This window comes from Vanessa cardui, chromosome 5, assembly GCF_905220365.1.
Source record: "Vanessa cardui chromosome 5, ilVanCard2.1, whole genome shotgun sequence".
Lineage (NCBI taxonomy): Eukaryota > Metazoa > Arthropoda > Insecta > Lepidoptera > Nymphalidae > Vanessa > Vanessa cardui.
The window spans coordinates 8,257,197-8,273,008 of NC_061127.1; the positions used below are offsets into that span (position 1 = coordinate 8,257,197).

Consider the following 15,812-nt stretch of genomic DNA (forward strand, 5'->3'; position numbering starts at 1 on the left):
ACGACCTGTAATTGACCTATAATTGACCTGTAATTTTTTAACGACCACATTGTTATTTATGAAGCGGTTAAACCTTACCGACATCTCTAGCAATTTAAATTGCAAGACATTATGATGTTGGCGTGTCATCAATCAAATTCAATCAATAGATAGTTAGATTAGTGCAAAATAAACCAATAAAAAGTAATTTATGAGCAGAAACTGAAAATTATAAATAAAATTAAGAAAATCAAATTAAATTCAGTATACCCATAAAAATATTTTTCGACGGTCGACATTCATTTATATATCCGGTCAAGGTCAGTCAGTAAACTTATTGTTTTTGAGTTAACTTAAACGACGTTTTTTTGTTACTTTAATTGCTTAAAACGTAAGTTATTTTTTTTTCATATTGCAGTTAATTTGGTCTTTAATTCCATGTATAAAAATAAATATCCTTCGTTTTTAATTTTTTTCCAGCCTTGTTTTATTTTAAATTATTAATTATTATAATTGATTTTTAATCATTTGTGAGCTGGGTTTAATGAGCTGAGAACACTCTTTTATCCATGCTAACTGAATATTTACGCTTAAAATGATCTTTGTATTTTAATAAATTGATTGACAAAATATTTACTGGCAAGTGGCAATACATTAATGGCTCGACGTAACGTCAGTTTGTTTGAGTTTCAAATTGGTTTGAATAATAAACGTTATATTCAATCTGTAGCTTTACTTTTTGCAGTTTTATTTTATTTATGTTTATGAAGAACAGAACTTGCGGAAAAGAAGGCAATTAAGGATAATTTCCTAAAATAACATTAAAAAATCTTAATAATTACATGTTATGATTGTATCCCAATTTTTAAAATGAGCGTAATTGAAGCAAAGTGGAATTATAAAATTAGTTTAAGTGAAGTTGAAGACAGCTTTTATAGCAATTTCGAGTTACAATTGAATAATATATGCGAAAATGTTCTTAAAGCTCTGGAAGACGGTTTTTTAATTGAGAGTATTAACTACCAAGCAAATATAGCACAAACATACGATGAAGAATTGAAATTAATCGTTGAGAATAATAAAGAATTGAGACAAGAAATTGCTTTACAACTTAATGAAATAACAAGGCAGCAAACCCAGTACGAGAATTACAAGCAAGGCTAGTTGCGTTTTTCTAATAATAAATTCACATTTCTTGCTACTGAAATTTATGTGTAAAATACTAATTTTAATAAACTAATCCTTTTTTCCAATTACAATTAATTAATTAAGCATTAAATATATTACCTGTTTACTTTGTTTGAATTTAATTTTATGTATGAACTACGAATTTATTTCAATTGTTACAGATCAAAAACTTCTTACGCAAGAAATAAAGGAAACACATGAGGCATTCTTAATGGCAAAAAAATGCTATAAAAAGTTTTTAAAGATTTATTATTCAATAGAATCTAGAAATGGCAATTCACAGGTTATTTTTGTGCAATTTTTCACTGAAGCTAAAAAAGATACAGAAAATTATTCAGTTAGATTGTTACGCAACATGGAATCGGGAAAATATGAATGTAAGTATTTCATGTGTCATAAAATGATGTTGGTAAATTAAGTAGATCTGGTCCATATAACAATGATACTATTATGTATTTTAGTGCAGAGCATCTACCCAAAACTCAAAACATTTAAGGATCTCCAAAGAAAGTTAAAAGAAACAAACGATGTTCCTGGAGTGCTGTGCTGTTTGAGACAAGCATTTATGTTATTAAAAGATTCTAAAAAGAAATAATAATGTAAAATTGAAAAGCAGTTCATTAAAATATACTTTTATTATATAAACGTCACAACATTGCAACCATAGCATATAAATTACAGTCTGTAATGTAAGATATCAAATTGATACAATAGAAAGCTCTCTTTTTATCAACAAATACATATTTATACAAAAATATGCAAATATCTCCTTCTAATGATTAACAATATAATGTTAAAATGGGTGAAAATATTGCATAATAAAAATAAATAACATTTGTTTTAAATGGTAAGGTCACATTTAATTAATTAAATAGTATAACAGATTCTTTTACGTGTTTAAAATGAAATATTAGTTTTTTGAATATTGTATATGTAAAAAATTTAGTAACTAATCAATAATACCATTTTGTTTTTGCAATACAACATATTCCCATTTATTTATTTTCTTTTAAAAATCATCAAACAGTATTATGGTTGTAAACCAAGACAAATGTATCTAAAATGTTATTTAAATAAATACTGTTGCTGTTTCACAAATTTTCTGTCATTACTATTTTAAATTAATAATACATTATAATTTAACCATTTACAAATGATGTTAAAAATAACAAGCGGTCAGGTCCAAGCAGTAGCTTCTATAAAAACTATGGTATCACCCATAGGCGAGAGAGTGCCAGAAATTTCTATTATTAAATATGACATCTTTATTTTTTCATATGAGGTCTTTATTTCCCAACAACACTAATAAAAATCTTACATTGTAAATATTATCTTAGCAATATTTTCTTAATATAGGTAAAAAGATTCATTAATTTGACTCAAAATTTTATAACAGCATATATCCAAACATTGTGTTGAAAAAAAAACTCTTGACAATAATTAGAAATTGTATTGACCTGGTGTTGTGTAAGATGAAGCATGTTTTCTATACATACATGATTTTTTAAATGTTGACCATTATTATAGCAGATTTTTTAGATGTGAAAAGTAATCAATATATTGACTCATTATTATTGTAATTTGTTTGTAACAATAATGAAGTGTTCCATATAAAGTAGCTGCCATATTAAGAATATTTGTAAATTACAAAAAAAGAACATTGTAGTCAATATTTTTGTCTGCTTGTTTTGAGTTATTTTCATAATAAGTAAAAATTGCAAATATTCATAATTTGATTATTGTGGAATTCGCCATGTATTTCAAGCTATTTTTATCCTTATTCCATTAAAGTAATTTTTAACAACAACAAAAATACATGTATGTAAATAGATAATTATAATGAACACAACTATTTCAGAATATTATAGAAATTTCTCCAAGATTGGATTATTGATGTTTTGGCTTTGCATATAATACCATATCTATTTTTTTATAAATTATACAAACAAATACTTGAATAAATTATTTTTATGATCAACAAAATTTATTCGGATAATCTTCTATTGTCAGAACTTATAAACTAGGTACCTATTGACTTCCAATTTAAAATATGTATAATTTTAAGGTACACGCATGTATAACTAAACGACAACGACTAACATGAAACATATTAAGCTTTAAAGCAAGCTGTTTACATTTTATTGAATAATAAATTATGAATAACAATAGTAATACCAAATGTAAACAATGTATACAGACATAGATTGCACTAACTGTAATAAGGGCTAAGAGTTGTTTTAAATGAAGATTATTTGTTTAGAGCTTGAATTAGCAAAATAAATGGATACCTCCTTTTATTTCAATTCCAAAACTGCAATTTATTTACTTACTTTCGTCTTGACAAAATGTCAAATGATACAGTTTCTTGAGATTTATAGAATACTATAATTACTTATGAAAAATATAAATAACTTAAAAATAATACTGTAATGTTATCATTCATTTAAAATACTTATATTTATATAATAATAAAAATGCAGATTTTTTTTCAGATATTTTTTTTAAAGATAACATTTTAAACCTCAATGGCATATAATGTATTTTTTTATTATATGTAAATGGAACATTTTGAACTTAAATATATTAAAAAATTACATCTAGTGAGTGTGCATCCATGTCACAGAACATAACAAATTAATGCATAAAAAAAATCAACTCCATTTATATTTAAGAAGTAATAATAACATGAGATAAATTAAAAATATGTTAATAAAATTCTACCACATAAATGTACTTTTATATGTTATATATAATTCTGTAACATAAAAATATAATTATAGTGTTAAAAAAATAAAAAGAATTTAATGTCTTACCATTGCTACATTAAAAGTAAGTTTGTATAATAATAACATTGTAAATAGTTATGTATACTGTAGAAAAATAATTATTAATATTACATTTTCTTGTGTGTCATAAATAAATGCTTATTTCGTTTTATATCTTCAATGTTATTTTACAAGTTGTTTGAAAAACCCTTGTTTGGTGCAAATTTAATTAAAATATGCTGGTTTATTTTTGTTAAGATGATTTGAGTTTTCCATTCGCTTCTCCTTTGTTCTCGTTTGCTGTTACATCTTTTGTAAATGTAGAAGTGATTGATACATCCGAATTTTGAGCAAGTCCATGCAACTTAGATTTAGACGGTAAAAACATTGCCCCTAAAGCAATAAAATGCAAGGAGTAGTAAAATTTCCTGCAACAATTTTTTTTTATTTTAGATATAATTAATTTATGGTAAATTGGTATTTTTTGAAGAAATTGACATTAACACATAAAAATATTATTAACATTTGAAAGCAAAATAAATTGACTGTAAGATTGACTTAAAGTATAGTCAAAATTACCTTTAAATATGATGAAATGTACCCAAACTAATCTAGACGAATCTAGAAATCGTATGAAAACCGTTGAAACTTTGAGAAAATATACTAACCCATAAAATGCGAGGCTCGGTGAGAGGTGTAACAGCACGAACGGTACGGTCGCGTACGTCATAGCGACGCGGGTCGTCACGAACGTCAGGGCATCATACAAGAGTTTTTTCGGACGACTCTCCAAAAACATCGGACGAGCGAACGCGCGGATCTGAAAAATAAATATTATGTGAAATCTAACTGAACGTGTTTCCCTCGTAATAACCCCATACTATTTCAGAAACATTTTTGTTGCAGTTACGTGACATTGCATTTATTTAATTTCAATATGTAAAATGAGGAGTGTATTTGGAATACATAATAAGATGCGTCAATTTTACATATTAATTAGGTATTGAAATAAAGTAACAATATTTAATTTTTTTCAATCACTCAAAGGGGTCGTTCAAATATAAATAATAACGTAAGCAGATTTATTACAATTTTTTACCCCCCCCATCCCCCTTGTCAGCAAAAGTAAGCAAAGCTCTTACTCCCCTCCCCCTTTGCTTACGTAAACATTTTCAATTATAAATGTATTTTTTTTTAATTATAATTAAAATGTTATATTTATAATTTTAAAAATAAGAAAATATACAAACATATTTTGCAGTAACATTATAGCCATCAATTTCCATTAAGTTCCATACTTCAGCTAATACATTTCCTGCATATTCAAAATTAGATCTTTCTACAACAACAACCTATAAATTCCCACTGCTGGGCTAAAGGTCTCCTCTCCCTTTGAGGAGAAAGGTTGTAACATATTCCATTACGCTGTTTCAATGTGGGTTGGTGGAATACACATGTGGCAGAATTTTTAAGAAATTTGTCACATGCAGGTTTCCTCACGATGTTTTCCTTCACCACTGAACACGAGATGAATTATAAAGACAAATTAAGCACATGAATCAGCGGTGCTTGCCTGGATTTAAACCCGCAATCATCGGTTAAGATGCACGTGTTCTAACCACTGGGCCATCTCGACTCAATAGATCTTTCTAAATGTTCAGAAATTGTAACGCCACCTTCATCTAAATGAGACCCAAAATGGTCATGAGGCAATATTAAACCAGCCAGTTCCCGACTACGAAGAGCCATTCTGCGCTCTACTCTGTTATACGCACTTCTTCCAGGAGCATTGGTAGCTAAAAACAATGCATCGAGATCATGTCGCTTAAAGTGTTGTATAACAAACTCTATGACTTTTTGATAGCGCGGATTTTCATCAGGCCCTCCGTCAACCGTCATGATTACCACTGGTTTTACTACTCCATGGTCAGTTTTAGCTAATGTTCGGAACTCTTCAAGTTCGAGAAGCGTCTCGAAATCCTGAGCATGAGTATGAGCAGTAGATGAACTATACTTTCTATTTGGAATAGCGATGTATGTTGGTCCAGGATATCCAACGGCTTGCGGTTGTCCTAGCATACTGAAAGTGATTTTGATACCAGCATAAACAGATGGTATTAATTTATGACTTTCAGCGATTACCCAATCGTGGTCAGGCAATTTGATTCTATATTCCAGGTGTATATTCTATTTTTCGTAATTTTATGTGATTTTTTAAAACTTTCAAACATTTTTTGATACAACATGGATTTGTCTATTTGAAACGACATCTTATTTAAATAAACTGGCTAATATTGTATTAGCCAGTTTGTTTAAATAAGAAACGAAACGATACACTGACAGAGAAAATTTAGACAAGTAAATAGCGCGCGGTAATTCCCCTAATCGGTTCTAAAGCGAGTGCCTATGGGAATCCTCGAAAATTCGTGTAAAAAAAGTAAATAACTACTGATGACGTAATCATTATCTAGACTCCCCTACCCCCTATGTCATCCAAAATAAGCAAAACAAAGACCCCCCCACCACCCAATAGTGTTTACGTAATACTTGAACGGCCCCAAATAACCAATTACTCAGATGATCACAATGATTAAAGACAATCACTTACACGCTTTGGGTAGCGTGGTGAAATAAGTTCAAACGTTCTCAATAGTAGACGTTGTCTTAGTCTAGCAGTAGCTCATATAAAGACTATTTTTTATATATAGCATTATATATACACCGTAGCGAGGCAGTACCTTCTTAGCGGCGACGGTGAAGAGTCCGCCCGCGAAGAATGTGAGGTAGTATCCGGGGTGGAAGCCGTGCCACAGCGCCGACAGCGCGTACACGCGCGCCGTGCGCCACGCCGCGCCGCCGCGCTCGTACGCCGCCACGCGCAGCCACGCGTTCGTGTTCCTGTTCCAGCTCGACACCGCCGCGCGGAAGTTCTGCGCGAACTGCAACCACACACACGCGGTCAGCGGCCGCCGGGACTAATGTCGCCTTCTATATGCTAAACAAATCTAGCGTAATTATAAATATTTTTTTTTTTTTTTTATAACTATGAGACAACATCACATACATTACTCTGACTCTTACTCCCAATGTAAGTAGCTGAAGCACTTGTGTTATGGAAATCAGAAGTAACGACGGTACCACAAACACCCAGACCTAAGACAACATACTCGGCCGGGAATCGAACCCGGGACCTCAGAGTGGCGTACCCATGAAAACCGGTGTACACACCACTCGACCACGGAGGTCGATATTAGAATAGCGTAACAACTAATTATAGGTAAACACCGCTTGTAACGACACATAAAAAGTAAAAAGTAGCTACAGCAAATTCATTTAACACAAAATATAGATAAACTAAAACTTAATTACAAAAATAGACATGAAGAAAAGAAAATGTTTAACAAAAATATGTATGCATAAAAGTGTCTTATAAAATTAGTTATTTTATTAATCAATGTTAGATAAGCCAGTACAAGTTTTTTAAAAAAATCACGGGATCATTTCTCTTATAAGATCTCTGCTCATATTTAGTAGATAGTATTGGTACATTTTAACAAAAAAACCCCCAAAAGGAATATTAAGACAAGTCATAAATAACAATATCTCATTATTGAAATTGAAGGGTAACATTGTAAAGCCAGTATTTAAAAAAAAAAAAAATATTAGAAAATTTTACCTCGAATCCGAAAACGTCGATATTAGACATTTTATCCCATTTAGGGCTGCCGTTGTTGTCGTAGCCGTTGAAGCCCATTCCTGAATTGTTGCATATGGCTTCAGACAACAACCACGCGTGGTAGTACTTGCATCTCACTACGAGAGTGGAGAGATACGCGTACCACAGGAGATATAACGCGGACCACGAGCGTGATACCTCAGAAGTAGGATCTTTTAACTCTGTGAACATAAAAAGTTTATTTACTGTAAGTACCTTTAAAACGGAGTATATAATACATACATATAAGAAAATAACTACGTATTATTGATTGAAGTATGACCGAATCCTGCGAAGATTTTTTTTCATAATTGATCGTCTAAACTCTTTTCTTTTTCTTTCTTTTTTGTATATAACAGACCAAGTCATTTATGTACAAGAGAAAATGTAAATAAAAAATGTAATGAAATTGCACATTATTAAACCTTGAGCGAGCCGTATACTATCTGACACCCGAGGAGATCTCTTACCCTAATCCCTCGGCAGTCTCTATAAATTCTATTTTTAAGATAATAAATTAAAATGTCGAACTTTCTCAAATTGCATAGTACGATCATTTCCCCACTTAAGTTTTATGGTGGACACAATTAAAGGCTTCATATTCTTAATGAGCTAGATAACCACATTAGTCATCAGGCAAAACGATGTACATGATTTAAACGCAGTTATTACCCAACTGATATACTCTATTAAAATTACAGCTGACTAGAATATAATATGGGCTTTATCTTTGAAACCGAAATATTGAAAATTCTAAAATACACCTGTTTTAAACTTCATCCTCATTATCTAAGTCGATTCGTAGCTGCAAATGCCAGTACTAGTTTTGTAATATAATATTTTTAACGTAGGAATTCTTGGCTTTATTTTTAATTTGTTTGTTTGTTTTTTTGTTTTGTTTTTATGGAATAGGTTGGCGGACGAGCATATGGGCCACCTGATGGTAAGTGGTCACCATCACCCATAGACAATGACGCTTTAAGTAATATTAACTATTCCTTACATCGTCAATGTGCCACCAACCTTGGGAACTAAGATGTTATGTCCCTTGTGCCTGTAGTTACACTGGCTCACTCACCCTTCAAACCGGAACACAACAATACTGAGTACTGTTATTTGGCGGTAGAATAACTGATGAGTGGGTGGTACCTACCCAGACGGGCTTGCACAAAGCCCTACCACCAAGTAATAGCAATGTAGCTACATTTTCAAATAATTAACATTATAGTATTACATAGTTCAATAGTCTGATGTTTATTTTAAATATAATTCGATAAATAATACGTTATTTCGGTGACAAAGAACTAATACATATTGCGTTGTTCGTATTATGATTGCATCAAAGTACCATGCGAATAAATAGATTAAACGTACATACTCATATCAATGTAATGTCTTAAGTTTTAGATCAATAAACTCTTGGGGTTTAATAACGAAGTCATATCGTATATCAGATAAGTGAATTAGCGCGTATTATTTTTAAAATGTGAATTAAATAAAATAAAAAAAAAAAATGACCAAAATATTAAATATAGAGAGTCGAGATGGCCCAGTGGTGAGAACGCGTGCATCTTAACCGATGATTGCGGGTTCAAACCCAGGCAAGCACCGCTGATTAATGTACTTAATTTGTCTTTATAATTCATCTCGTACTCAGCGGTGAAGGAAAACATCGCGAGGAAACCTGCATGTGACAAATTTCATAGAAATTCTGCCAAATGTGTATTCCACCAACCCGCATTGGAACAGCGTGGTGGAATATGTTCCAAACCTTCTCCTAGGGAGAGGAGGCCTTTAGCCCAGTAGTGGGAATTTACAGGCTGTCGTTGTTGTTGTTGGACAAAATATTTTGAACAAGTTTTGTTATTTTCAGCGTTCGCTCAGATATCATTCAGGTCAAACAATTGTTTAACGTGCGTTTTTGAGGTTATGCTAACCTGTAAAACACGTTTACGAGCATAATAATTAGCATCGACTTTCATTCCGTTATAAGTAAACAATAATGAAATTAGCATAATATTAATTTCAAGTTATTTGAACAGATTTCATAAGTTCTTTTTGGTCTAGTTTATACGTAGTTCATTATGGCTGAAATTAAATATTACAATTTGTATTTAACATATATCAACGTTGCCAACATGATAAATATATTATGAATAAACATAATTATGTAAAAGCGTCCCACTTACAAGTAAACATATAATTAATTTATGAAAATGAAAAATAAAATGAACAAAAAATTTTTCCATTGTTAATATTCTGATTAATATTTTAAACATATGTGAATAAGAATTTTACCTTCGAGTACATTCAAGGGGTATTTCTCTGCCAGAGACAAGTAAAGTAGCGCCGCAGCCACAGACCCGGCAACCTTGTATAAAACAGCCAGTCGAGGAGAAGGCTCATTTCCAAATGATTTCTTTCTGTCATTCTAAAACATTAATATACTATGACTTACATGAACATAAAAAAATAAACATTTAATTTAATTTATAATATTGTGTATATGCCATGACAATATTAAAAAAACTAACTCCATTATCTCCCTCAATGAAGCTTATATAATCCGAATAAAACACAACTGGTCCACACATCAAAGTTTGGAATGCTAAAGTATAAGCAAAGTATTCGAGTGGCGAAGGAATCTTTTCTACTCTGCACGCTTCTTTATCCGATTGTTTCGTAGAGTTCGCATTAATTTCCTTTCTCTTTAAATTATCTTGAAGCGAATACGCCAGTGACGTAACCCTCTGCGTTATAACCATTAAGGGACCTGCAATTAAAATCCAATTTAATGTATTAAAGGTAAATTACCACCGAAGATCAAGAATGTCTCTTGTATATTTCTACCAATAAATATACTCAACACAGATCCGAAATAAATATTTACAAAGAAATAAGAATGGTATGGCGTACATACATAGCCTATTCCAATTGAAATAGGAATAAAGATAAATATAAAATTTATATTAACGAATTTCATGCGATACTATATAAGTTCTCGATTAAAATATATCTTGAAATAAAACTAGATTTAAATAGATTTAAATCGCGTATATAGACAGTCCAGTCTACCCGTTACCACGAACGCTGTAAAGTGCTCGAAACGTCGGGATGATAAAAATAATTAATATACGCGATTTAAATCCGTTAAAACTAGTTTTATTTCAAAGTGTAATAATCGCGAAAATCTAAGACAAGATTAAAATATCCCTTTTTATAGTACAATAGGTACTATTACGCTAAATTACTTTAATTTTACTTCCAAAGTTCCGATGACATTTTCGCCGACGTTAAATATGCCTTTTTTCAGCAAATTCATGATGAATATCATAGATATATTACGTAAATATTATATATTACGTAAATTCGCTGATTCTGTTGTTTATTTGGCTTTAGTCCTCTTGTTGTTGGAATAGGCTATGTACATTAATTGAAATTATTTATTCCTAAGTTACAATTGATTTTGAAGTTTTTTATAGTAAGACACAATTTAAATGTAGCATCAGCGATTCAAAAAAAAACGATTAATGCCGATAATTTAATAAGAGAAATAGAAGAAAAGAGAATTAAAAGAAATAGCTCCCTATCGCGCCATTCGACGCTATAATTTCCCGCTTCAGATCTACCCGAGATGAATGCACGTGACTGAATCACTCTGTGCACTGCATGACAATTTAATGGTAAAGCGGATGTTATTAATTTGTTACAATTTTGTTTTCAATATGACTTCGTTGAAATGTATTAGGCCGTAAAATGATAAAAGTAGCGAATTTTTTTTTATAATTACTATTTATGAAATAATAGCCCTAATATATGATTTTTACAAATATGTCACATACAATAACAAACGCTGTTTTAAATCTCTTCTTCGATTGGAACAAATGGTAATTCTACTTGTTATAATGGTGCGAAATTTACTTGTTTAAGTCGTCGTTCTTCTCATACAACTTTTAATTCAGCTAAAAAGCCCAGAACAAAGAAAGAACATCATGCTAATTTAGGCCCAAGTAATGGTCGCGTTATTTCTAAAAATAATTTAAAGAATTACAAATATATATTATTAATAAAGTCGTCATTAGATAGCGATGGATCGTTCGATGATTTGAGATTTTGAGAATATAACCTTGGGTGTGTAACCATGCGAATAATTATATACTGTTTTTATAATATTTTATAATATAAATCCTTTAAATAAAATCTAAATAAGCTAAATTTTTAGTCAGTTAAAATTAAATAAATAAAGTATTTAATTATGTGACCATTTATATTGTTTTCAAGTTCATGTATATCTCTACGCGTCAATTTGACAAATATATTTGGTTTTATGACATTACAAGTTATTACGTTTGTGTAAAGATAATATTCACATAAGAAATAAAATAGGTAGGTATTGATGTTTTGGGCGAGCGTACTGAATTCGAATGTGATCGGTTTTACGATGTTTGCCGACGCTACATCTAAGTTGTGTCGTACTACAACAGTTTGAAATGCACATTATGCGCAGTACTGAAATGTTGATAAAAACAAAAGCTATTAAAATAAACTTTTTTTACTTTAAAGAACAGAGGGAGGTTTCTTGCAACGCGTATTTCGAATATTTTTATGTATGCAGATGTGGAAAATATAATTAATATACATTTTAATACTTAAATTACATGCTGCTTTTAAAATAACAGGAATTTGGTAATATTATTAAAGGCTAATTCAAAAAAAAGGAAACCAACAGAAGTGTCTCATTTTCTAGTATGCATTAGCATAGGTACAATTAGGAAAACATAAACATTTGCAGAAGAACAATATTAAAATATGTATATTAATGAAATAAAAAAATTAATGGAATTTTTAAAATAATTGTACTGTATTGTATTGTAAAATCTACCTGTAATGTCTAAATTGTAATTGGCTGTGTGATATATTTGGCGGTGCAAATGAAGACATGATAAGTATATCATAGATGCAGCCAAAATTATACTGAAAATTAAATAAAGGAATTAGTTTTATATTTTATTAATTATAAATATAAAAATATATATATGGAATTGTTTTTTTAACATTATTACATTATAGTATTCAAGTGATGTTATAATATAGTTTTAGTAAGTAATAAAGGAGGTTTTAATACGCACTTTCCTGTAAGATGCTGTGGCACAGTCTTCAGCAACATGTAACTCATCATAGGGAGTACTGATAAATGAACTGCTTGTCTAAAAAAGTTCAAAATCATTTAATACTAGTCTTTCATTAACTTCATCAACATCTTAAGATCTTTAAAGACTTGAAATTAGCATTAGGCAAAAATATTTTTTTTTTAGAAAATTCCAATCTGATGTTTAAAAAGAGTAGATTGATTTTGGTCAGTATAGAAAGTAATTAATTCAATCCAGACCACGGTATTGGATTATATCTGTTATTAATGTCTGATATTAACAAACCTATGTAATAAATAAAAAGATACAAATTACTAAATACATCTTATTAAAAAATAATAAAACTTACTTTCCAAAGCAGAAATATCCCATAAGCAACCCTATAATAAGGCACAATGAATGTCGAAATTCTGGCGAGGCTAGCTTTAATGGTTTTCGAAAAAATCGGGCCACACATAATGCAGCTATTTGTGAAATGAAAAAATTAACCTAATGGAAAAGAAAAGATAACATTATAAAATAAAAAGTGCTATACAGAAATAATACAGTGATGAAAATAAAACAATAAACTAATTGATAAACTTTGCAAGTTATCATAAATACTATAGAGGGCTTAGCTGTGCTGTGGTGTACTCAAATAATTACTTGAGTGTTTGGAGATAAGCTTAATTCTAATTCCATTATTGTGAGGATATTTATGAATGTAATAAGGGAGGTGGCAATCAAAAACTTTTATGTATATGATTGGCTATGTGGGACAAATAAGAGGGTACAGTAGAATGTCAATTATCTGAACACCGATTAACCAAATTAGTACCAACCATATAAAAAAAAATTAAAGCCAAGTAAACTTCAAAGTTTGTCATTTTCTTAAGGCCTGATGGGATTGCAACTTATTCTGATCGAGATGTTCAAGAAAGCATTATTGTAGAACTGTGTTTGTTAAACTTAATAAACAAGTCTTTGTCCGATATCCTAATCAACTGCGGCCCTAATTAATTCAGATAATCAGTGTTCTACTGTACTATGTTCTTTACTAATTTCGACCTCTGATGCGGTTGTTCAGTATCCTTTCATAAACAGAAACTAATGGAGAGGCAGGCATAAGCTACCGTAGTTATTTATTCATTGTAATGATTGTTTTTGTTGTGATTCACAATATTTATATATATATATATATAATATATATTGAGTGCACATTTGATGGACCTGAATTGTTAGATTGAAATTTTGCAAAGGACCACATAAAAATAGGCAGTAAGTTGTATATGAATTGTGAATTAAAGTGTTTCTTAAATACACATGTATGTTATATGTGCTTATTCCTCTTAAAGGATATTTTTAAATAATGTAAGATATAATCCATAAATAATTATTTAACAAGCAAATCATATACCAAAATGAGCACCAACTCTGTAACCATGAATTAGAGCATAATGAAGTGCAAAATAAAAATTATATTAGATTGAGTTTAATTTAGATTTAATATTTCAAACATATAAAGGACTTAAATATATTAATATGAAAATAATTTTTTTTACTAATCTAATGTACCTTTTGTCTTTATTGTATACATTTTCAAAGATAACTTTTAATAACTCATTTTGAAACTAAAAAATAATATATTTGCATTTTAAATGGGATTTTAATTACAACACACATATTAAATGACTACACAATCCTAATAACATTATTTACTTACCTTTCAAAGTAAAAATATTATTTTTTACAAATAGTTTAAGATGATATCACTTTGAGATATTACGACTATATCATAGTTTTAAATAGTTTCAGAGATTACTAATTGATGACTTACTTAGTGTGTAAGAGTCATCAATGAACTAGACCAATATATTGTTAATTTTATGGACAACGCAAAAAAAATAAAATGAAAATAAGTTTTTTTCACTTACCAGATCAATTGGGAGACCGATTCTATTGGATAGAAACAAAAATAATTTGCTTCCATCATAATAATCATTATAAGTCGCCGTCATTGTAAATCAATTTGAACAACAATACAAAACTAGTTGTCACAGAAATTTAACCATTATCCTTAAGAACTTATAGCACAATTATTTTTCTTTCAATTTAATCAAACTGTAAGCTAAAATAATTTTACATGACATAAAATACACTTGTGCTTCAGCGAATATTACATCGATAAACGGAATATTAACTTGGTTTCAATTATTGAATGTTGCGCAAATTGCACACAATACGTAACATCACTTCATTTATTAAACTGATTCAATGATCAATCTTCAATGTAGACTTGGACAACTAGAAGTCTAGTCTATTACACACAACACAACCAACAACCCAACAAGTGACAAATTGACGATTTATTTATTTAGACAATTTAATACTGTCAAACGTCATTGCCATTGTCAGCACTCAGGAGTTCAGTTCAGTACTGAGTGTGAGTACCTACATTTTCATCGGTGATTTTATCACGAACGATGAGGCTGTATTTGTTCAACTTTTCTCTACAAGTATTATTAGCCTAGATAATATTCTTAAGAAATAAGTTCTTTAACTCCACGTAAGTTGTTCCAAGTGTAATAAAACAACTAATTATTTATTTAAATGAAAGATAGTCCGGTCAAATTAAGCTACAAAAGAGGAGTTACATAAATTTGTTTAAAACTTAATTAAAATTAAAAATAATATTCAGTAGTTCTAAATTATTCCGGTACCTACTTTTTTTATTAGAGGTCAAAGGTCGACGTTCCCGCAAAAAATCGGTTTTTATAATTTTTAGGAAAACGGTAAGTTTTGTCGCAAAATTACCACAGACAACAATTGAAGCTTATAAAAGTGTACAATAAAAATATTAATGATTTTGATTTAATGCTTTTATTTCTTATAGCAATAGCAACCATTTGTTAATATAGCGCGTGCGTGAAGTTTGTAAAAAAATACAAAAAGTATTCGGGGGAGAGACATTCATCTTCATAAATAATATACAAAATTTGAAGTGAATGGACTAATTTTGACGCAGAAATTCACTTA

The 15,812-nt window shown here is 30.0% G+C and overlaps 2 protein-coding genes across 3 annotated transcripts; one reads left to right on the forward strand and one right to left on the reverse strand.

Annotated features, from left to right (window-relative positions):
• Window positions 1-663: 663 nt before the first annotated feature.
• Window positions 664-1,794, forward strand: LOC124529690. The gene is made up of 3 exons (XM_047103555.1): window positions 664-1,138; window positions 1,329-1,544; window positions 1,629-1,794. The coding sequence occupies exons 1-3, from the start codon at window positions 850-852 to the stop codon at window positions 1,760-1,762; spliced, it is 639 nt and encodes a 212-aa protein (XP_046959511.1). The 5' UTR covers window positions 664-849; the 3' UTR covers window positions 1,763-1,794.
• LOC124529689 (lysophospholipid acyltransferase 6-like) lies at window positions 1,784-15,402 on the reverse strand. Of its 2 annotated transcripts, XM_047103553.1 has the most exons (10): window positions 14,711-15,402; window positions 13,147-13,286; window positions 12,777-12,854; window positions 12,530-12,621; window positions 10,182-10,420; window positions 9,946-10,078; window positions 7,609-7,829; window positions 6,671-6,871; window positions 4,601-4,752; window positions 1,784-4,360 (listed from the first exon to the last, which is right to left on the reverse strand). In XM_047103553.1, exons 1-10 carry the CDS (start codon window positions 14,792-14,794, stop codon window positions 4,186-4,188), a joined length of 1,515 nt encoding a protein of 504 aa, XP_046959509.1. In that variant the 5' UTR covers window positions 14,795-15,402; the 3' UTR covers window positions 1,784-4,185. The 2 variants fall into 2 exon arrangements, with proteins under 2 accessions (XP_046959509.1, XP_046959510.1); XM_047103554.1 differs by lacking the exon at window positions 13,147-13,286 and having other exon boundaries at window positions 14,711-15,401.
• Between the last annotated feature and the right edge of the window lie 410 nt (window positions 15,403-15,812).